Below are 24,635 nucleotides of genomic sequence, written 5' to 3' on the forward strand. Positions count from 1 at the left end.
GAGGCGGAGGCTGCAGTGAGCTGGATTGCATTCCAGCCTGGGTGACAGATCAAGACTTCATCTCTAAAAATAAAATAACTCACAAGCTGCAACCTTTCGGATGTCCACTTCCACAAGCAAACTGCAGGTCATTTTCAAAGTCAAGTGCTGTATTATGTATTTTTAAGAATTTAACTTGGCTAAAACTGTGCTACCTTAAGGGGGGCTCCAATCCTTTTTTTTTCTTTTCCTTTTTTTTTTTTTTTTTTTTTTTTTTTTTTTTTTTTTTTTTTAGATGGAGTCTTGCTCTTGTCGCCCAGGCTGGAGTGCAGTGGCATGATTTTGGCTCACTACAACCTCTGCCTCCTGGGCTCAAGGGTTTCTCCTGCTTCAGCCTCCCAAGTAGCTGGAATTACAGGTGCCCACCACCACACACAGCTAATTTTTGAATTTTTAATAGAGATAGGTTTCACCATGTTGTCCAGACTGGTCTCGAACTCCTGACCTCAGGTGATCCACCTGCCTCAGCCTCCCAAAGTGCTGGGATTACAGGCGTGAGCCGCAGCGCCTGGCCCAATCCTTTCTTTATATGCCACTGTTAAGTTTTCAAGTGTGAAACACCCTAGCTCTATTTTTCCCATGAGCCTTGTGGTTTTTATTGTGTGATTTTGCATAGTGTAATGACTTGTAAAAAGGAATGTGTATGTCACCTGATAGAAGAACTAACTGTAGATGTAATTATACACATTGCTTTTTAGCATCCTTTTAACAATGATTGAGCAGCTCACTGCCCCCTTGAGAATTTTAGTGCCTGTCCCTCCCTTTCCTCCCTCTATAACCACTAGACGGCGCACTCCTCCGCTGGGGTCGGGCGCCTTTGCAGCGGCAACCTGAACAGCGTGGACGCCGTTCTTGAACTCTCGTCTCACTGAGGTTTGATCGGGTCTGGAACAACTTCACAGCCTGGTTCTCCTCTTTAGATTGGATTTCCCCAATCCCAGTGCTCATTCAAGATTTACTTCCGCCCACTTTAGCTCTGGCTCCTTTTTGGATGGTACTTCCTCCCAGGCTGTCTGCAGGAGCTGCCTCGCTGCACACACCTCTGCTCACCTGCTCACCTGGTTCCTCTGCTCACCTGTCCTGCCATATAACCCACAGAGATCTACTTCAGAGACAAAAATCTCGTTATTTCATGCCTTTCTGTACTTCATAAAGAAATCGGTCTGCGTGGTATCTTTGTAATACGACATAAGCCCAGATAATGTTCTTTCACATCCATTTGTTCAGCTGGCCTTATCCACCTTACTTACTTACTTTCATTTTAGCTTCCCTATTATGTACTTGAAAATTCAGTGTCCTGGAACATATTTCGTTTAGGGCTGTCTTTCACTCGTCTTTACCACAAATTCAAGGTCTGCTAGTTTGATGGCATGTTTGGGAACCGGCATTGAGTCATCCATAAAAACAAAGAATTTAAACTAAAAAATGTAACTGTTCTTTGGAGCTGGCATTCTCACTCCCATGTCTGCAGGGATTTCTCCGATTTCATGAGATGAGAATTTCCTTCTCATGTTTGGATAAAATAGCAGCTGCAAAACTGTCAGCAACTTGGGGTCCAAGTTTGTTCTTTCCTGCAAATACTGGTAGTTCAATATTGGAACATATTTATATCTTAGAGTCACTTAAAATCCTCATTTCTGAAATCAAATTTTCTATTCTCTTTTCTTCTAGAGTAGAGATCAGCAAACTACGGTCTGTGTTTGGACTGCAAAACCTAAAATATTTACCCTCTGGCCCTTTAGAGAAAACGTTTTCCATCTCCTGTTCTAGAACCTAAAGTGTGATTGTTTAACAGAAACTAAGGGTCCTCAACGTGACGTGGAGATGGACAGGCCTCAGGAAGTCAGCAAATCCTCTGAAACTGGGTTCAAAATTTGGTTTGTGATGCAAATGTACATTTTTGTAGGAAAAAGGATCAAAGCTATCCTCAGAGTCTCAAATGGGTCCAAGACTTCAAAAGGTTTAAAAACATGTTGTCTACTTATGGGCAGTGTGACTGAGCATGAGAGCCCACCATAACATCCTAGGTGTGCGCAATGAGGCCAGCATGCTTACATGCCTTGTTAGGGCACTTCAGAATCTACTTCATACTATAAGATGTGGAAAAGGTTATGTGGAACCCAATACAAATATGGTCTTTCCATTACCATTTATTTTCCTCCTTGGGTGGCAAGTCCTGTTCTCCCCCACTATTCTTGTCTCATCTGAAGTACATCTTCAGACTCTTCACCTCAGGTACCACTGAGTAAGGGCTCATGCTTCCTACCACACACCCTTATCTCTGCCTCCCAGGATTATATCAGCTTCTAGAATCACAGCCTTCCAATTGCACACCAGGAACCCTGGAGCTGGATTTAGGGCCCATTGCAATAACTGCCTCTCATCTCATCCCTTGTGACATCTGTCCCTCTCTTCATAGATTCTATTCTGCCTTTTTTAGGTTGGTTTATCATCATGATGCATATTTGATATTATTGGACACTGTGGGGTGTCAATGCTAAATGTGTAATTGAGGGTGGCAGGGACAGAGCGGAGCACCTCCCATGGCACCTGAGAAAGCCTGTCCCAAACCTTGGAGGTAGGAGGAATGGTGTTTGCCTTTAGGAGTTTCTTCTGAACTGTAACACCCTCATCTGCCCTGATTGGTTTCTATTTTCTTTCAATAATTCTTCATTTTATCTATTGAGATCACTTTGAACTTTTATCCCATTTTCCAAAATGCAGCCTCCCGCCTGTGTGTGTCATCTATAAATACAAGGTCATTAGCTCTGAGGCCCATTTGAAGCCACAAGAAATTCACTGAGACAGAAAGTGGCTACTTTGTTCGCATTACTCAATCTCATCACCTACAAAAGAAACAAACACTGGCCAGGCACATGCCTGTAATCCCAGCAGTTTGGGAGGTTGAGGTGGGCTGATTGCTTGAGCCCAGGAGTTCAAGACCATTCTGGGCAATATGGCAAAACCCTGTCTCTACAAAAAAAAGTACAAAAATGAGCTAGCATGGTGGTATGCACCTGTGGTTCCAGCTACTCAGGAGGCTGAGGTGGGAGGATCACTTGAGCCCAGGAAATTGAGGCTGCAGTGAGCTGTAATCACACCACTGCACTCCAGCCTGGACAACAGAGTGAGACCCTGTCTCAAACAAAACAAAGCAATCACAAACTATGTAGGTGGAAAGAATACATAGGATTTACAGAATTCCTGGCTTTAGTCATCAGAATGCCTGTAAGGAATGTGGAAAAATACCTGGAAGCTTTACCTTTCGGCACTGCAGCACTGTCAGACCCAGGCCTCTGTTTTATAACAAATATTTGAAATGACCTCTTTATTATTTTGAAATGACATTCATAGATGTAACATAATCCACCTACATACATAATTTTATAGAAATCAGTATACTGTCCTAACTTGGATATAAAAAAGAAATAAAAGGGGAAGTAATTTATAATGAGTTGGTACATGTCTCAATCTGTGAATGCTTGTGTGCAACTAGAAGATGAAATGAGTTAAACACTCACACCTACTTATAAAGAAGATGCTTGGATTTAAGAGAAGTAAGATGATATTCAAGTGACGCTTCTTAAACATTTTTTTCCAAGGTAGGGTCTTGCTCTGTTGCCCAGGCTGGAGTGCAGTGGCACAAACACAGCTCACTGCAGCCTCAAACTCCCAGGCTTAAGCTATCCTCTCACCTCAGCCTCCCGATAGCTGGGACTACAGGTATGCACCACCATGCCAGCTAATTTTTGCATTTTTTTGTGGATATGGGTTTTCGCCATATTGCCCAGGCTGGTCTTAAAACTTCTGGGATCAAGTGATCTACCTGCTTTGGCCTCCCCAAGTGCTGGGATTACTGGAGTGAACCTCTACACCCTGCCTCTTCTCAAACTTTTTTATTACACTTGACATTTTGAAATGAGGACTAAGTAAATTTGCTCACACATAAATGCTGTCACCATATGATGCAGATGGGTACTGTGTATGACATTGTTTGATTCTCCACAGAGGCACTGGCCATCATGAAGTGATTTTCTGAAATGGTGAATAGCACTGTCAATAAAAAAAAGTCAAACTCTGTAACATATTTCAAGAGTTTATTCCAAGCCAAATGTGAGGACCACGACCTGTGACACAGCCCCAGGAGGTCCTGAGAACATGTACCTAAGGTGTTCGGGCTACAGCTTGGTTTTGTATATTGTAGGGAGACACGAGACATCCATCAGTCTATGTGGGGTATGCATTGGTTTGTCCAAAAGGCCTGGGGCTTCCGGGTCATAGGTGGATTAAAAGACTTTCTGATTGACAATTCGCTGAAAGAATCAAGTTTTTATCTAAAGGCCTGGAATCAAGGGGTTGTGAAGAAAGGTTCTTATGCAGATGAAGCCTCCAGGTAGCAGGCTTTAGAGAGAATAGATGGTAAACGTCTCTTTCATGAGAACTAAAAAGGCGCCAGACTCTTAATTAAATCTCTTCTGGATCAGGAAAAGACCTGGAAAGGGAAGGGGATTCTCTGCAGAATGTAGATTTTCCTATGAGACACAGCTGTGCAGCGCCCTCTCAAAATATGTCAAATAAATATTCTATTTTGGGGTAAAATATTTAAATTTCTTTCAAGTCCTGCTATTTTATTTTATTTTATTTTATTTTGTTTTATTTTATACAGCCTCACTCTGTTGTCAAGGCTGGAGTGCAGTGGTATGATCTTGGCTTACTGCAACCTCTGCCTCCTGGGTTCAAGTGATTCTCATGCTTCAACCTCCCAAGTACAGATGTCACCACCCCGCCCGGCTAATTTTTTGTATTTTTAGTAGAGACGGGGTTCCACCGTGTCAGCCAACCTGGTCTTGAACTCCTGACCTCAGATGATCTGCCCACCTTGGCCTCCCAAAGTGCTGGGATTACAGGCATGAGCCACTGTGCCAGGCCTGTTGTGTTGGTATCTTATTGCTACAAAGAGTCTGTTCTGTCAGTCTGAAGATCTCTGTTTTAACGTTAACGCTGGTCAGTAGTGCCTGAATTCCAAAGGGAGGAGGGTATAATGAGGCGTGTCTGACCCCGTCACCTTTCCCATCATGGCCTGAACTAGTTTTTCAGGTTTTTTTTTTTTGGAATGCGCTTGGCCAAGAGAGGGGTCCGTCAGTCAGTTGGGGAGCTTAGAATTTTATTTTTCGTTTATAACACTTTATTAAGGTCCAAACTAAACAAGGTAGAGTCTTTCCTAGATTGATAATTACCTAGATTGACACAGTAGCTGCATTCCTGAAAAATTCAGTATATATTAAAACAGTGCAGAAACTATTTTGTTAGCATGTAACACAAAGTTAGGTTCTGAGGTAATTTTGAGCAAGTTTTCGACCCTTGGGGACTTTGGGCGGGACATCCTACAGCTGTGTGGATGCTGGCTGATTCTGCATGGTACGGGACTGTCATGCACATGTCAACCAAAAATTAAATTCTAAGGCCCCACAACCATCTGAATGGACTTTCTTTCTTTTCTTTTTTTTTTTTTTTTTTTTTTTTTTTTGAGATGGAGTCTGTCTCTGTCACCCAGGCTGGAGTGCAGTGGCACAAGCTCAGCTCACTGCAACCTCTGCCTCCTGGGTTCAAGCAGTTCTCCTGCCTGAGCCTCCTGAGTAGCTAGGATTTCAGGCCCGTGCCATCACACCTGGCTAATTTTTGTATTTTTAGTAGAGATGGGGTTTCGCCATGTTGGCCAGGCTCGTCTCAAACCCCTGACCTCAGGTGATCCACCCGCCTCAGCCTCCCAAAGTGCTGGGGTTACAGGTGTGAGCCACCTTGCCCGGCCCATCTGAATGGACTTCCTTCTAGCTCAGGGCACTCTAAAATTTAACCTAAAAGTCTGGTTTAGGCCATGATGGGAAGTGGAGGCTGAAAATGCCTCATTATACCCGCCAGCATTAACATCAACACTGATGATGATTAGCATTATCATCAACAATGCTGATGAGAGGCATTTATATTATATTCTCTGTAGCCTGCTGCCTGGAGGCTTCATCTGCATGATCAAACTTTGGACTCCACAACCTCTTATTACAACCCAGACATTCTTCCCTATTGATAACTCTTTTTTTTTTTAAGATGGAGTCTCTCTGTCACCCAGGCTGGAGTGCAATGGCACAAGGTCAGCTCACTGCAACCTCTGCCTCCTAGGTTCAAGCAATTCTCCTTCCTCAGCCTCCTGAGTAGCTAGGATTTCAGGCATGCGCCACCGCACCTGGCTAATTTTTGTATTTTTAGTAGAGATGGGGTTTTGCCATGTTGGCCAGGCTGGTCTCCAACCCCTGACCTCAAGCGATCCACCTGCCTCAGCCTCCGAAAATGCTGGGATTACAGGCGTGAGCCACCACGCCTGGCCTCTATTGATAACTCTTTCAACCAATTGCCAATTAGAAAAATTTTAAGTCTACCTATAAATTGGAAGCTCCCTCGCCCCTCAAGTTGTCTCATGCTTCTGGACCAGACCAATGTACATCTTAAATGTATTTGACTGATGTCTCATGTCTCCCAAAAATGTATAAAACCAAGCTGCACCCTGACCACCTTGGGCACATGTTCTGAGAGTCTCTTGAGGGCTGTGTCACAGGTCATGGTCATCACATGTGGCTTGGAATAAACCTCTTGAAATATTTTACAGAGTTTGACTCTTTTTTATTGACAGTGTTATTCACCATTTCAGAAAATCACTTCATGATGGCCAGTGCCTCTGTGGAGAATCAAATATGTGGCACTCATATTTAGCTCAGAATAAATCTCTTCAAATATTTTACAGTTTGGCTCTTTTCATTGACATACATTATCATGACATCTTGATTACAGGGCGGATACCCACCCCTATCACTGTGACAACCAAAAAGCATCCCTGCAAAATTACAGCTGTCCCCATCAAGAGCCACTGCTTTTAGAGAGTGTTACAGATAAAATGCACTGAGGCAAAGGTCCTCGAACAGATCCAATCCCTTTATCTTTCTGTTGATGGCAGTGTTGTTCATTCAACATACTCTTGCCTTTTCTTTTTTCTTTTTTTGTGAGCACCGTGCTTCTTTCTGTTTGCTGTATGGAGAATATAGTCTACCAGGGGACAGAGATGATAAGTATAGAGAGGTAACAGCATGCTGGCAGCCCCTGCTCGCTCTTGGTGCCTCCTTGGCCTCATTGCCCACTCTGGCTGTGCTTGAGGAGCCCTTCAGCCCACCGCTGCACTGTGGGAGCCCCTCTCTGGGCTGGCTGAGGCCGGAGCAGGCTCCCTCTGCTTGCGGGGAGGTGTGGAGGGAGAGGCGCAGGTGGGAACCGGGGCTGGGGTGCTCACAGCCAGCGCGAGTTCCAGGTGGGCATGGGCTTGGCGGGCCCTAACTCAGAGCAGCCAGGGGCGGTGAGGGGCTTAGCACCCAGGCCAGCAGCTGCGGAGAGGGCGCCGGGTCCCCTAGCACTGCTGGCCCGCCCACGCCCGAATTCTCGACAGGCCTCAGCCGCCTCCCCACGGGGCAGGGCTCGGGACCTGCGGCCTGCCATACCTGAGCCCCCCTGTGGTGGGCTCCCGCATGGCCAAGCCTCCCCGATGGGTGCCACCCCCTGCTCCAGGGCGACCGGTCCTGTCAACCACCCAAGGACTGAGGAGCGCAGGCACATGGGGCGGGACTGGCGGGCAGCTCTGCCCCTGGCCCTGGCGCGGGATCCACTAGGAGAAGCCGGGGGGGCTCCTGAGTCGGGTGGGGACTTGGAGAACTTTTATGTCTAGGTAGAGGATTGTAAATACACCAATCAGCACCCTGTGTCTATCTCAAGGTTTGTAAATGCACCAATCAGTGCTCTGTGTCTAGCTAATCTATTGGGGACTTGGAGAACTTTTGTGTCTAGCTCAGGGATTGTAAATGCACCAATCAGCACCCTGTCAAAATGGACCAATCAGTTCTTTGTAAAACAGACCAATCAGCTCTCTGTAAAATGGACCAATCAGCAGGATGTCGGTGGGGCCAGATAAGGGAATAAAAGTGGGGTGCCCCAGCCAGCAGTGGCCACGCACTCAGGTTGTCTTCTACATGGTGTAAGCTTTGTTCTTCGCTGTTTACAATAAGTCTTGCTGCTGTTCGCTCTTTGGGTCCGCGTTGTTTTTATGAGATGTAACACTCACCACGAAGGTCTGCAGCTTTACTCCTGAGGCCAGCAAGACCACGAACCCACTGGGAGGAATGAACAACTCCAGATGGGAGGAACGAGCAACTCCAGACCGCCGCCTTAAGAGCTGTAACACCCTGAAGGTCTACAGCTTCGCTCCTGAAGCCAGCGAGACCACGAGCCCCCCCAGAAGGAAGAAACTCCGAACACATTCAAACATCAGAAGGAACAAACTCCAGACACGCCACCTTTAAGAACTGTAACACTCACCATGAGGGTCCACGGCCTCACTTTTGAAGTCAGTGAGACCAAGAACCCACCAACTGTGGACATAGTATGATAAATAAGCAACGAAATAGACAAGACAATTAAGGGCTTGTGATCATTGCTTTGATGGAAATAAGATGGTTTTTGAAATAGAAAACAGGGCGGGGGATTTATTTCAAATAGTGTGTGCAGGAGAAGGCTTTCTGGGGAAACACTGGTGTGTGATCCCACCGAAGTAAGGGCAGAGAGAAGAGGGTTCACATGAAGGAAACAGCACTTGCCAAGGTCCCGAGGCTGGAAAGAGTTTGGAATGGCGGACCATGTGTGTATTCCAGGATGGCTGGTACTTCCACCCTAGGACCTTGGTGCTGGCCGCTCCTCTCCCTCAAACATTGGGCCTCTCCACATCCTTTCCTTACTTCCATTAGACCCTTGCCCTAATCTCATTACATCAGAGACACCTTTCCTGATGCCTCTCTATAGACAGCAGCTACCACCCCAGCCATGGCACCCCATCTCCTTTTTCCCACTTTACTTTCTTCCATTGCATTTACCTTTACCTGTCAGTACCTATTTCCTCTTCCTTTTGTTGTCTATCACCTCTTCCATCCACCAGAATGTAAGCTCCATGAAGGCAGGCTTGGTCCATTTTGCTCACAGCTATATCTCCAGCTCCTAAAACAATGCCTGAGGCTTGGTGTGCTGGCTTATGCCTGTAATCCCAGCACTCTGAGAGGCTGAGGCCAGTGGATCACTTGAGATCAGGAGTTCAAGACCGGCCTGGCCAACATGGTGAAACCCCATCTCTACTAAAAATACAAAAATTAGCTGGGCGTGCTGGCACACACTTCTAATCCAAGCTACTCAGGAGGCTGAGGTGGGAGAATCACTTGAACCCAGGAGGCAGAGGTTGCAGTGAGCTGAGATAGCACCGCTGCACTCCAGCCTGGGTGACAGAGTGAGACCCTGTCTCAAATAAATAATAAATAAAACTGCCTGACACGTAATGGGTGCTCAGCAAATTTTTTTTTAATGAGTTATTGAGAAAAACTATTCAAGATAATGTTGACAAGACAGTCAAGAGCTGAATCATGTAAGTACTCACAGGATTTTATTCCAAGTACAGCAGGAAGGAAGGGAAGGGCCCTGTACAAAGAGGAATGGTATCAACCAGATTATGTTTTTGAAAGAACATGCTGGCTGCTGGCTGGAAAATGAAAGCAAGACCAGAAATAAGAGAGCCAGTGAGGAGTCTCCAGTCTGGCCCACACAGAGAGATGGCGGTGGCTTACAGTAGGGCAGTGGATAGGCTTGGGAGGTGGCACCAACAGGACTTGCTGAGGGATTGGATATTGGGGGGATGTTTAAAAGAATGATGTTTAAAAGACTCTGCTGTGTTGTCACCCTGAGACTCTGGATGGATATGGTGAAGCCATTTACTGAGATGAGGGAGAAATTCAGAGTGGTGATAAACATTCTCACCAAGTTTTTCCTAACAATTATTAGATGCCTGAGTTTGAAACTTTGAGTCAATCCAGGCATCGATGCCTACTTCTGATTTGCTGTAGCTGTGTGCCACAGCCTTACAGTTTCTGTGGAAACCCCACCATACATCAGCCCCAGCACAAAGCACAACCTCGTCAGAGCTAGCCCACCTCCAGCACCGTGACTGCTCCAGGCTTAACCTCTCCTGGTGTTGACACTTTTGCCAGTGATGGTGTCTCATGGGATTCATGCTCTTTATAAACCATTGCCTTCTTCCTATTTCTTTCATTTATTTTTCCTCTCATTCTCCTGCCCTCTGAGCTATGTAACTCTTCCTTTACCTTCCAACAGAGGCCTTTCATTACATTTAGAGAAAATGGAATGCATAGTAGGCACCAAAGATGGAGGTGCTATGCAAATAATAGACACCAAGCTCTCTGCGGGTGGGGTCCTTGTGTGTTTTCTCTTCATAGCACCCAGCACAATACTTGGAACATAAGCCAGACACATTTATTGAGCACCATTTCTGCTGCACCCATAAAAAAACACTCAACCCAGACAAATGGTCAGCTCCCCAACAGGACTTAAGCAAGTGGGCCAGTCTCTGTTTATTGTTGTACACTCACACAATCACACAGCTGCCAGGCGAGCACTAGGCACTTATCACACTTTTATTAAACCGATCACATCTGGCTCTTTGTGGGGATGCCAGAAAGTGCCCAATTTCTGCATGATGGGATGGACTGTGTGTGGAGTAAGGTCGGATAAATGGAGATGGGCCAGTAGCCTAGACAAGTTAAGGGAGAAAAACAGTGAATTTATTTTCCACTCATCAGCCGAGCTTTCTGTGGGCTAGGAACAGGGTGCCTGGCTGAACTGAAGCAACATTGTGTCTCTTCCTGCTGTTTTCTCCAACTCCCCTCAGCAAATCATGAATGAATAAACAAACGAATGAATGAACAAACATAGAGTTATTATAAGGATTAAGTGAAGGCAGGGTGCAGTGGCTCATGCCTGTAATCCCAGCATGTTGGGAGGCCAAGGTAGGAGGATCACTTGAGCTCAGGAGTTCAAGACCAGCCTGGGCAACAAAGCAAGACCCCCATCTCTGTATTTTTATTTTAATTTAGAATAATAAATAAAATTTTTTTTAAAAGAAAAGATTAAGTGAAATGTTTTTTAAGTACCTAGAATAGTGCCTAGTATATAGAAAATTCAACATAAGTGTTTGATAGAAAGAGAGCAAGAATAGGCCAGGTGTGGTGACTCACATCTGTAATCCCAGCACTTTGGGAGGTTGAGGCGGGCAGGTCACTTGAGCCCACAAGTTGGAGACCAGCCTGGGCAACATGGTGAAACCCCATTTCTACTAAAAATACAAAAATTAGCTGGGTACAGTGGCACGTGCCTATAGTTCCAGCTAATCAGGAGGCTGAGATGGGACGATGGCTTGAACCTGGGAGGCGGAGGTGGCAGTGAGCTGTGATTGTGCCACTGCACTCCAGCCTGGGTGACAGAGCAAGACTCTATCTCAAAAAAAAACAGAAAGAGAGTAAGAATAGCTTTGTCTGTATCTGCCAGCAGCCATGTCTGTGGAGTCAGAGGAATGAAGGGGTCAAAGGGAGCAGGCACATAATAGAGAATACCCCCAAGATATGAAGACCCCAGTGCAATACCTCGAGCTTAAATGCCTGTGTTTTCATTCTCCCTTCTACTCCATAGGATCATGGGAGACCACCTAGACCTTCTCCTAGGAGTGGTGCTCATGGCCAGTCCTGTGTTTGGAATTCCTTCCTGCTCCTTTGATGGCCAAATAGCCTTTTATCGTTTCTGCAACCTCACCCAGGTCCCCCAGGTCCTCAACACCACTGAGAGGCTCCTGCTGAGCTTCAACTATATCAGGACAGTCACTGTTTCATCCTTCCCCTTTCTGGAACAGCTGCAGCTGCTGGAGCTCGGGAGCCAGTATACCCCCTTAAGTATTGACAAGGAGGCCTTCAGAAACCTGCCCAACCTTAGAATCCTGGACCTGGGAAGTAGTAAGATATACTTCTTGCATCCAGATGCTTTTCAGGGACTGTTCCATCTGTTTGAACTTAGACTGTATTTCTGTGGTCTCTCTGATGCTGTATTAAAAGATGGTTATTTCAGAAATTTAAAGGCTTTAACTCGCTTGGATCTATCCAAAAATCAGATTCGTAGCCTTTACCTTCATCCTTCATTTGGGAAGTTGAATTCCTTAAAGTCCATAGATTTTTCCTCCAACCAAATATTCCTTGTATGTGAACATGAGCTCGAGCCCCTGCAAGGGAAAACACTCTCCTTTTTTAGCCTCGCAGCTAATAACTTGTACAGCAGAGTCTCAGTGGACTGGGGAAAATGTATGAACCCATTCAGAAACATGGTGCTGCAGACACTAGATGTTTCTGGAAATGGCTGGACAGTGGACATCACAGGAAACTTTAGCAATGCCATCAGCAAAAGCCAGGCCTTCTCTTTGATTCTTGCCCACCACATCATGGGTGCTGGGTTTGGCTTCCATAACATCAAAGATCCTGACCAGAACACATTTGCTGGCCTGGCCAGAAGTTCAGTGAGACACTTGGATCTTTCACATGGGTTTATCTTCTCCCTGAACTCACGTGTCTTTGAGACACTCAAGGATTTGAAGGTTCTGAACCTTGCCTACAACAAGATAAATAAGATTGCAGATGAAGCATTTTACGGACTTGACAACCTCCAAGTTCTCAATTTGTCATATAACCTTCTGGGGGAACTTTACAGTTCGAATTTCTATGGACTACCTAAGGTAGCCTACATTGATTTGCAAAAGAATCACATTGGAATAATTCAAGACCAAACTTTCAAATTCCTGGAAAAATTACAGACCTTGGATCTCCGAGACAATGCTCTTACAACCATTCATTTTATTCCAAGCATACCTGATATCTTCTTGAGTGGCAATAAACTAGTGACTTTGCCAAAGATCAACCTTACAGCCAACTTCATCCACTTATCAGAAAACAGGCTAGAAAATCTAGATATTCTCTACTTTCTCCTACGGGTACCTCATCTCCAGATTCTCATTTTAAATCAAAATCGCTTATCCTCCTGTAGTGGAGATCAAACCCCTTCAGAGAATCCCAGCTTAGAACAGCTTTTCCTTGGAGAAAATATGTTGCAACTTGCCTGGGAAACTGAGCTCTGTTGGGATGTTTTTGAAGGACTGTCTCATCTTCAAGTTCTGTATTTGAATAATAACTATCTTAATTCCCTTCCACCAGGAGTATTTAGCCATCTGACTGCATTAAGGGGACTAAGCCTCAACTCCAACAGGCTGACAGTTCTTTCTCACAATGATTTACCTGCTAATTTAGAGATCCTGGACATATCCAGGAACCAGCTCCTAGCTCCCGATCCTGATGTATTTGTATCACTTAGTGTCTTGGATATAACTCATAACAAGTTCATTTGTGAATGTGAACTTAGCACTTTTATCAATTGGCTTAATCACACCAATGTCACTATAGCTGGGCCTCCTGCAGACATATATTGTGTGTACCCTGACTCGCTCTCTGGGGTTTCCCTCTTCTCTCTTTCCACAGAAGGTTGTGATGAAGAGAAAGTCTTAAAGTCCCTAAAGTTCTCCCTTTTCATTGTATGCACTGTCACTCTGACTCTGTTCCTCATGACCATCCTCACAGTCACAAAGTGCCGGGGCTTCTGTTTTATTTGTTATAAGACAGCCCAGAGACTGGTGTTCAAGGACCATCCCCAGGGCATAGAACCTGATATGTACAAATATGATGCCTATTTGTGCTTCAGCAGCAAAGATTTCACATGGGTGCAGAATGCTTTGCTCAAACACCTGGATACTCAATACAGTGACCAAAACAGATTTAACCTGTGCTTTGAAGAAAGAGACTTTGTCCCAGGAGAAAACCGCATTGCCAATATCCAGGATGCCATCTGGAACAGTAGAAAGATTGTTTGTCTTGTGAGCAGACATTTCCTTAGCGATGGCTGGTGCCTTGAAGCCTTCAGTTATGCCCAGGGCAGGTGCTTATCTGACCTTAACAGTGCTCTCATCATGGTGGTGGTTGGGTCCTTGTCCCAGTACCAGCTGATGAAACATCAGTCCATCAGAGGCTTTGTACAGAAACAGCAGTACTTGAGGTGGCCTGAGGATCTCCAGGATGTTGACTGGTTTCTTCATAAACTCTCTCAACAGATACTAAAGAAAGAAAAAGAAAAGAAGAAAGACAATAACATTCCGTTGCAAACTGTAGCAACCATCTCCTAATCAAAGAAGCAATTTCCAACTTATCTCAAGCCACAAATAACTCTTCACTTTGTATTTGCACCAAGTTACTATTTTGGGGTCCTCTCCAGAGGTTTTTTTCTTCTTTTTGCTACTATGAAAACAACATAAATCTCTCGATTTTCATATCAACACCATGTTCTGTCTCAGTAACCTCCAAATGGAAAATAATAGATCTAGAAAATTGCAACTGCCCTTCAAGGTTCCCAGTCTCCATTGATTTTCTTTCAGATCCAATAATACTGTTCTGTCCTGCTGTGTTGATTATGGAATGTATCCTAATCATGGGAAGGGCACTTTGGGAGAAGTTGCAGATGGCTGACGTGCTTTCTCTGGCATTCAGCTAAAAAATGGAATGGTCCATGATTCTGGGTTCTCCGTGTTCTGCAAAACAACATTAAGTAGAAAACAAACAGAAGCAGAGGCACATTTCCTTCTTTTGCCACATAAACAATGCCACTGTTGAGTGCAAGTCACACTTTGTCTTGTAGATAAGAGGTGGCCCCAAAGAAGCTGGGATGGATGGGAGTCACTACCTGTCTTGTGGCTGTACTGCACTTCATGTTCTTACCTTCAGCTTCTCCAGGTCTCGCCCTAGTGAGTCAAGAACTTTCTCTCACATGCTGCCTGTATTTAAGCCTGGCCTTCAAGACCTTCCATGATTTATCACCAACCTACATTTTCAGCTTTATTTCCTAGCACACCTCATTGATCAGCTGCTCAGGCTGTTGCATGAAGAACATGGACTTTGCACACAGATCCTGGGTTGAGTTCTGAGTCAGCTGTGTATTAGCCGTGTAACCTTGGCCATGGTATGCCCTTGCTGGACTTACATTTTCTCACATAACAGCATCTATGTCATAGAATTCCTATGAAAATTAAATTGGCCAAGGATGTCAGGGCTTCTCAGATCTTTTCCTTCGTTGCCCTAATGACCACAAGAGAACACATACACTGAAGGCCTTCTGGGGGCAGTTGCAATTTCACTGAAGTTGTATTTTTTTATCTTAAATGAAATCTATGTGTATTTTCCATTCTGTTCTTTTTTTCATGTTTATTAATGTAGAAATGTGTTTTTGCAAAAGGATTAAGAACACTTAAAATGAGGAAACTGTGCCAAAATTACCCCATAGCTTCACACACTGCCTCCTCCAAGTCCAGCATAACTCCAGGTCAGCTCCTGCAGTTTGAGGGGTACACATGGGTCTGGGACTCAGCTCTCCAAACTGTCACCTTCTTCCCCTCACTGGGCCCCTCAATCCTGACTCCTCCAACACACACACACACACACACACACACACACACACACACACACACACACATGCTATTCTCATCCCAACTTCTTTTGGCCACTTCTAATCAATGAGACCGAGCTTGCCCTGCACCCAGCGATGGCATTATTTTCACGCACACCATGCAGGCCCCACTCTACCTCTTTCCTCTGGATTCTTCTCCCATCTCTGCACATCCATCCTACATTTTCTTCAAAATCCAGCCCATGAAGCTCCCTGGGATCCCTAACCCAAAGTCCTCTCTCCCTTTTGTGAAAACTCTTGATACTTTATCTGGTCTTTTAAAAGTAGCATTTACTACTACTTCCTGTCTCCTTTTTTCTGAGCCTGCCTGGCCGCCCGCCTCTCTGGAAGATAAGTTCCCTGAGGAAAGACCTTGTCTTCTGTGTCCTGCCCTCACTGGCTGTAGCAGATCACTTATGGTTTGGGGACCATTCAAGGGTTTCCCACCTACACACCTGCCCATGCTTCTTCTTCCCCATGGAATTTCTTCTCCCCATCCTACCACTCGTCTGCCTGGTGAATTTCCTTGTTTAGCAAGACTGCCCATCCCTCATGACCCCAGTGACAGATTTTCTGTCACTGATATATGACATTGTGTTACACCAGTGTGTTTATGTATGTGTGTGGACAGCTTAGTTTGTGAGACACTGCAGTCAGGACCTTGTCTTGTTCATCTGTGTATTGCAGGCCCAGTTTGGTGCCTGGCCCACAGTATGTGCTTAATAAATGGATGAGTGAAGTATGTTGGGAAGCCTAGCCTCCCTCATGTCAACACCTGCTGTTATTAGACTTTCCACTGGAGGGGCAGGGAGGATGAGGGCCTGAGAAAGCAAGATATCCATGGAGGTGCTGAGTGGTAAGCTGAAAAGGGCAGGAGACCACAGGCTGTCAGACACCCCTGAACAGTATTTCAAATGGCCAGGCGTGGCACAGCCCTCCTGGGTAGGGGGACAGTGGCAGCCTGGATTAGCAGCTAGGAGCGGGGCTAGAATGGAGAGCTGAAGGGGTGGGGAGGAAAACAGAACCCACATGAATTTGCAGTGAATAAGGTCTCCTGGAACCTTGTGCTAAGAAATACAGTAAAACAGGGCCAGGCACCAGTGGCTCATGCGTGTAATCCCAGCACTTTGGGAGGCTAAGGTGGGCCAATCACTTGAGGTCAGGAGTTTGAGACCAGCCTGCCCAACATGGTGAAACCCCGTTTCTACTAAAAGTACAAAAATTAGCTGGGCGTGGTGGTGCACACCTGTAATCCCAGCTACTAGGGAGGCTGAGGCAGGAGAATTCCTTGAACCCAAGAGGTGGAGATTGCAGTGAGCCAAGATGGCACTACTGCACTCCTGGGTGACAGAGCGAGATCCTAACTCAAAAAAAAAAAAAAAGGAAGGAAGGAGACAAAACAAAAGTATACTGTGCCAGTAACAGGTATAACCGCAAATCAGGAAGACTGTGGAAAGACCACTCTGCTCGGTTCATGCCCTCCTGTCCCACCTGCTGCTCAGCCATGGTTTTCCCCCAGTTCTAGGGGGCGGGAGGGGCACCCAGGACACTGAAGAAATCTCCTGGTCAGAACACCTTGTATGAACAGGATTCCTAGGGAAAGGGGTTTCCTAGTCCGGCTAGGGGCTGGAGGTAGTGCTACACCAGGGAGCTCCCTTGGTTTGGGTGACCATCGCTATGACTCTATTTTCCAAACCAAACCTGGGACATGTAAAATGACAAGAGCAGGTGTCTTTACAGGAAGAACAAGCTGAAACACAGATAACTCTCAACATAGGAAAGGAGTCTATCCCACAACCTTTTCTAATCTTCTTATTTAAAAACACAAATTACAGGTAATTTTCCTAATGAAACACATTTAAAAGGCATCTTTTGTGGTCTCTGTATAGAGTGTATGGGGGACCTGTTCACGTCTACATCCTAGCCACTGTTGGATTCAACATACCACTCTATTTCAAAACTTCCCTTTTCTGGCAAAGATCCAAAACTTACTAAAATTCTTTTGTCTTCTTTTCCATGGTCAGGCCCAGCAGTTGGAATTCTTTTTGAGGCCATTTTCCCAAGTCTTTATCACATCACAAGACTTGCTGCGTACATGACAAAAGGAAGGCCCAACGGAGCCACATTGAGAAGTGGGCCCTGGGGAGTCTGCTGAGACACTGGTTGCTAAGTGACTGCCCTGTCTTCCATGACGCAGTGATTCAAAGCCAGGCCTCAGGAAATAGATAAATTCCACATAGCACAGCCCTCTGGGGTCACTCCAAAATGGTGAGAAACTACCACAGTTCAATCTCAGAATGGCTAGAGCTTTCTGTAGTTGAAAATGTGACATTCTGGAAAGATCTAGAATATTGACTAGGGCTGCTGAAAACTTCAAAGAGAATCCCACTGATGCCAAATAAAACTGACTCTGAAAATCCCTTGCCAACCACGTGCACTTGCAGTGAAGAATGTTTTAGAGAGTCTTGATATTATGTAAAGCAAATGTGGTTTGAAGTTTTAAATCACGAAAGAATCACGTTAAGAGGACAAGAGACTGTGGGGTAAAAGTTTAAGATAGTTAAATGCTCATGTACCACCATATAAAATTGATTTTAAAAAGTCTACAATATTAAATCAAGAAATAGTGTTCCAAATATATATATTCAGAAGTATGAAAATGCCAGAAGAAAGAACCAGACAAATTAATGATGATTGCCTGGGGAAGTTCTGCCCAGTTCTTCCATTGGGAGCATCTAGAAAAGCTGGAGAAACTATTTTTTAGAATCTATTTAAAGACACAGGAAAGCTGCAAGGTAGTAAATAAGGCCAAGAGGCAAGAGAAGAAGGAAATCAAGAAAGTTGACTACATTGCAATTAAGACCATCTATTACCAAAAAAAAAGACTATCAGTGAATGAAAAGGGAAACTTTAGCATGGAGGGAGATATTTGTAATACACGTATCCAAAAAGGACTCACAGGCAAAATCTAAAAGAACTTCTACAAATCAATAAGAAAAAGACCACAGAAAAGAAAAATGGACGTGACACTTACAAATTTCACAAAAGGCTATCCAATGTCCAATAAGGAAACGAAAAGATATTCAACCTCCTTTAGTCATCAGAGACATGCAAATTGATACCACATTGCAATCCCACTACCCACTCACCAGAATGGCTAAAATTAAGATGACTGACAGTACCAAGTATTGGCAAGGCTGGGGAGCAATTGAAACTTTCCTGCGTGATTGGTGAGAATGTAAATTGGTATACTATAAAGCAGGGTTCCCCAACCCCCGGGCCATGGACCCATACTGGTCTGTTAGGAAGCGGGTCACATAGCAGGAGGTGAGCGGCAACCTAGCAAGCGAAACTTCATCTCTGTTTGCAGCCACTCCTCATCGCTTGCATTACTGCCTGAGCTCCACCTCCTATCAGATCAGCTGCAGCATTAGATTCTCATAGGAGCTTGAACTTCGTGTACGAGGGATCTAGGTTGTTTGACCCTTATGAGAATCTAATGCCTGATGATCCATCATTGTCTTCCATCACCCCTAGATGGGACCATCTAGTTGCAGGAAAACAAGCTCAGGGATCCCACTGATTCTACATTGTGGTGAGCTTTATAATTATTTCATTATATATTACAATGTAATAATAATAGAAATAAAGTGCACAATAAATGTAATGGGCTCGAATCATTCTGAAATCACCCCACACCTATCCCCCGCCAGTCGGTGGAAAAATTGTCTTCCATGAAACTGGTCCCTGGTGCCAAAAAGGTTGAAGACTACTACTTTTATTTTTTATTTTATTTTATTTTTTAGATGAAGTCTAACTCTGTTGCCCAGGCTGGAGTGCAGCGGCACAATCTCAGCTCACTGTAACCTCCACCTCCCAGGTTTAAGCAATTCTCCTGCCTCAGCCTCCCAATTAGCTGGGATTACAAGTGCGTGCCACCACACTTAGCTAATTTTTTTGTCTTTTTAGTAGAGATGGGGTTTCACCGTGTTGGCCAGACTGGTCTTGAACTCCTGACCTCGAGCGATCTGCCTGCCTGGGCTCCCAAAGTGCTGGGATTACAGGCGTGAGCCGCTGTGCCCAGCCAGAGACTGCTACTTTAAAGAACAGTTAGTCATCTACTAAAGTTGAACGACACATGCCCTGTGATGCTGAAATTCTACTCATAAGTATATACACACTAGAAATCCATGCACTTATGTGCGAAAACACACTTAGAAAAACATTGGTAGCAGCATTATTTGTAGTAGCCAACATTGGAAACGACCCACATGTCCGTCAACCACAAAATGGATCAATAAATTGTGACAATTGAAAGCCCTACAGAAATGACAATTAGCCAATTATAGCTACATGTAACAACGTAAGTGAATCTTGAAAAAAATGTTAAGTCAAAGAAGCAAGGCATAACGATGAAATACCAAGTGGTTGCAATTTGAGAAATTTTAACAAGGCATAACTCATCTGTGGTGATAATGAGGACAGTAGCCACCTCTGGGGAGGAGCGGGTAGCGCTGGGGGGGGCTTCCAGGATGCTGTGTATGTTTTATGGCCTGACCTGGATGACAACAACACTTTTGATAATACATCTTATCGGCACGATGAATTTGTTCACTTTTCTGTGAGATACTAGTTTTCCATTTAAAAAACAATTTTATTTTATTATTATTTTTTTTGAGATGGAGTCTCACTCTGTCACCCAGGCTGGAGTGCAGTGGCGCGATCTTGGCTCACTGCAACCTCTGCCTCCTAGGTTGGAGAAATTCTCCTGCCTCAGCCTCCCAAGTAGCTAGGATTACAGGTGCATGCCACCAGGCTCAGATAATTTTTGTATTTTTAGTAGAGACAGGGTTTCACCATGTTGGCCAAGCTGGTCTTGAACTCCTGACCTCAGGTGATCCACCCACCTCAGCCTCCCAGAGTGTTGGGATATGAGTTAGGCAGATTTGTTGGTTAAAGGAATAGAGACATGTAGCAGACCAATTCATGTAGAGCTTATGGGACATTCTTCCCAAAATACCTTATTTTTGTCAGGGATTGCCTCTGATCTAAATGTGTTTCCATGCTCTGCTCCCACCAAAGGAAAAACACAAGTGATTATCCTGGAGGGCTTAGGGAGATTGGAGGAGTCAGGGAACTGCAAGCTTTTATCATGAGTATTTGATATTATTTACATTTTAACTCTGTGCATGCATTTCAGTAATAATACTTAAAACAGACAAAAACAAAAATAAATATGTACTTAGATAAAATTGAGACAGTAACTCCTGCCCCTGGCAGAAGACAGAGAATCTAGAAATAATTAGCCAAAATTCTAAAATTAAGCCACCAACAAAAAAAATTATTTCAACAGGTGAATATACATACAAATGATATACACACACATATTTAATATATAGATCATATAATATATTTTATGTATAATGTTTTGCCCAATTTTATTTTTCTTAAGATTAAAGGCGCTTTTAATCTCTTTTACTTAGCAATTAAATATTTGATTTCTTCATGGCCACAATAACTTCCATTTAGATAGACCTTTTAAGAAATTAAACATTTTTATTTCACAGAAAAGTCCATGGAAAGAACTCACTAAGGCTTCCATGGTCCTCTCAGACACCACAGTCCAGGAGAGTCTGACAAGGTGGCTTTATTCCTGAAACTCAGGGACCTGATCCAATGCCCTGGAAATTGTGTTTCTTTTCCCAGCTCAGGCTATTCACCTCCTCAGGCCCCTGTTTTCCTGTCTCCTCCCCAGGAAGGTTGCGATAAAAATCAATGACATCATGTCTCATCGGGACCCAGCCACCCTTCAGGAAGCAGGTGCTTTGGCTGAGTGGAGGCTGGGGCATTTTTCTGTTGCGCTTGCCTGCATCTGCCGTTCGAGTAGCCCTAGGGGCCTAACACTTGAGATCACCTTCATGGTTTTTCCAGTGACCTTGGCCATTAATGAGCTCCCAGCGCTTTCCCCAGCTGCAGCTGTGTTATACCGCCAGAGTCTTCCAAGCCTGCAGGTTGTGCCAAGCCTGGAGGGATTTGCAAAAGTAAGTCACCAGTGGTTTCCGTGCACTGGTCCCTGTGAAAACAAAAGAAGCTTTTTAGAGTGGGAACTAGGGATCACCACTCATGATTTAAGGAAGACACTCAGGCTTAGGTGTGAAACAAAGGAGAAGCTGGTGTGGGGAGTTCCTGGCTGGCAAGGGACAACCCCAATGTGAGCCTCGGGAGGGGAGTTCCCCAGCCGGCTTCTTCTGGGCTTGGAATGAGAATGCGGAGTTGCAGTCTTAGCTGTGTGTTGTTTCACCCCTTGGAGCTTCAGGCTTTGGTTTGTTGTTGTTGTTTTCCCCCAGCATTAAAAGGTATATAGAATTAATTAGCACAGTTCCTAGCACAAAATAAATGCACATTAACACCTGGTAGTGCAGAGAGAGAATCTATGTTGTGGAAAAGTTGACCATCTAGGTTCTCTGGGCTCCACAGGTCTGCTTCTAGTTCCCCTGGTCTGGACACAGTTCCTTGTCCGTGGGGTGAATCTAATCTCTTTGGAAGTCAAGGCAATACGTCTGGAAATCTGAGAAGAAAATCAGTAAACTGGGTTTTTCTTAAACATACAATAAAATGGATACATTCTAAGTGTAAATTTCAATGTCTACACCCATGTAACCATTACCTCCATCAGCATATAGAATGCTTCCTTTACTCCAGAAAGTTCCCTCTTTCCCTTTCCTGACAATCCTTACCCCTGCCCCAGCTCAGACAACCACTGTTGTAATCTATCAACATAGATTGATTTTGGCTGCTCTAGAACTTCACATCACTGGAATCATTCAATCAACATTTTGCATCTGTCTTCCTTTACATAACATCATTTTTTGAGATGCTTCCAGGATATTATAATATCAGTGAGTTTTCCTTTTTATTGCAGTGTGGATATATTACAATTTATTTATCCAGTCTCCTGTTGAGGGACACCTGAGTTGTTTCCAGTTTTTAGCTATTAGAAATAAAGTTACTATGTCCATTCATTTACAAATCTTTTTGTGGACATGTTTTCCTTTCTCTTGGATAAATATGTAGGAGTAAAATTGCCAGGTCATAAGGTAGGCATATGTTTTCCTGTTGTATTAGTCTGTTTTCATGCTGTTGATAAAGGCATACCGGAGACTGGGCAATTTACAAAAGAAAGAGGTTTATAGGCCAGGCACGGTGGTTCACACCTGTAATCCCAGCATTTTGGGAGGCTGAGGTGTGTGGATCACCTGAGGTCAAGAGTTTGAGACCAGCCTGGCCAACATGAAACCCCATCTCTACTAAAAATACAAAAATTAGCAGGGCATGGTGGCACATGCCTGTAATCCCATCTACTAGGGGGGCTAAGGCAGGAAGATCACTTGAACCCAGGAGGCAGAGGTTGCAGTGAGCCAAGATTTTGCCACCACACAATCTGCACTGCAGCCTGGGCAACAGAGCAAGACTTCATCTCAAAAAAAAAAGAAAGAGGTTTGTTGGACTTACAGTTTCATGTGGCTGGAGAGGCCTCACAATCGTGGTGGAAGGTGAAAGGCACATCGCACGTGGCGGCAGACAAGGGAAGAGAGCTTGTGCAGGGAAACTCCCCCTTACTACACCATCTGATCTCATGAGACTCATTTGCTATCATGAGAACAGCATGGGAAAGACATGACCCCGTGATTCAGTTACCTTTCACTAGGTCCCTCCCACAACACATGGGAATTCAAGATGAGATTTGGGTGGGAACACAGCCAAACCATATCATTCTGCCCCTGGCCCCTCCCAAATTTCATGTCCTCACATTTCAAAGATAATCATGCCTTCCCAACAGTCCCCCAAAGTCTTAACTCATTTTAGCATTAACTGAAAAGTCCACAGTCCAATGTCTCATCTGAGACCAGGCAAGTCCCTTCTGCCTATGAGCCTGTAAAATCAAAAGCAAGTTAGTTACTTCCTAGATACAATGAGGATACAGGCATTGGGTAAATACAGCCATTTCAAATGGGAGAAATTGGCCAAAATTAAGGGGTTACAGGACCCATGCAAGTCTGAAATCCAACAGGGCAGTCAAATCTTAAAGCTCCAAAATGATCTCCTTTGACTCCATGTCTCACGTCCAGATCATGCTGATGCAAGAGGTAGGTTCCCATGGTCTTGGGCAGCTCCACCCCTGTGGCTTTGCAGTGTACAGCCTTTCTCCCAGCTGCTTTCGTGGGCTGGCATTGAGTGTCTGCAGCTTTTCCAGACACACAGTACAAGCTGTCAGTGGATCTACCATTCTGGGGTCTGGAGGACAGTGGCCCTTTTCTCGCAGCTTCACTAGGTGGTACCTCAGTAGGGACTCTCTGTGGGGGCTCTGACCCCACATTTCCCTTCTGCACTGCCCTAGCAGAGGTTCCCCGTGAGAGCCCTGCCCCTGAAGCAAACTTCATCCAGGTGTTTCCACACATCCTCTGAAATCTAGGCAGAGGTTCCTGAAACCTCAATTCTTGACTTCAGTGCACTCGCAGGCTCAAAACAGTGTGGCAGCTGCCAAGGCTTTAGGCTTGCACCTTCTGAAGCCACAGCCCGAGCTTTACGTTGGTCCCTTTCAGCCACAGGTGGAGCAGCTGGGACCAAGTCCCTAGGCTGCACACAGCATGGGGAACCTGGGCCTGGTCCATGAAACCACTTTTTCCTTCTAGGCCTCTAGGCCTGTGATGGGAGGGGCTGCCATGAAGACCTCTGACATGCCCTGGAAACATTTTCCCCATTGTCTTTGGGATTAACATTTGGCTTCTCGTTACTTATGCAAATTTCTGCAGCCGGCTTGAATTCCTCCTTAGAAAATGGGATTTTCTTTTCCATCTCATTTTCAAGCGGCAAATTTTCTGAACTTGTATGTTCTGCTTCACTTATAAAACTGAATGCCTTTAACAGCACCCAAGTCATCTCTTGAATGCTTTGCTGCTTAGAAATTTCTTCTGCCAGGTACCCTAAATCATCTCTCTCAAGTTCAAAGTTCCACAGATCTCTAGGGCAGGGACAAAATGCCACCAGTCTCTTTGCTAAAACATAACAAGAGTCACCTTTGCTCCAGTTCC

General features: G+C 44.8%; 1 protein-coding gene across 7 annotated transcripts in view; it reads left to right on the forward strand.

Moving 5' to 3' along the window:
* The window catches only part of TLR5 (toll like receptor 5), a 37,196-nt gene extending 18,653 nt beyond the window's left edge, over positions 1–18,543 (forward strand). For 4 of the 7 annotated variants that reach the window (XM_054451843.2, XM_054451832.2, XM_054451848.2 and 1 more), the window contains one exon: positions 11,650–14,606. In XM_054451843.2, coding sequence (XP_054307818.1) covers positions 11,654–14,230 — 2,577 coding nt within the window. In that variant the 5' untranslated portion in view covers positions 11,650–11,653 and the 3' untranslated portion in view covers positions 14,231–14,606. Of the gene's footprint in view, positions 1–11,649; positions 14,607–17,567 lie in introns of those variants that run through there. The other 3 variants (XR_008494217.2, XR_008494216.2, XR_008494215.2) reach the window with 1 other exon arrangement.
* Positions 18,544–24,635: the final 6,092 nt, after the last annotated feature.

This window comes from Pongo pygmaeus, chromosome 1 (assembly GCF_028885625.2).
Source record: "Pongo pygmaeus isolate AG05252 chromosome 1, NHGRI_mPonPyg2-v2.0_pri, whole genome shotgun sequence".
NCBI classification, from domain to species: Eukaryota; Metazoa; Chordata; class Mammalia; order Primates; family Hominidae; genus Pongo; species Pongo pygmaeus.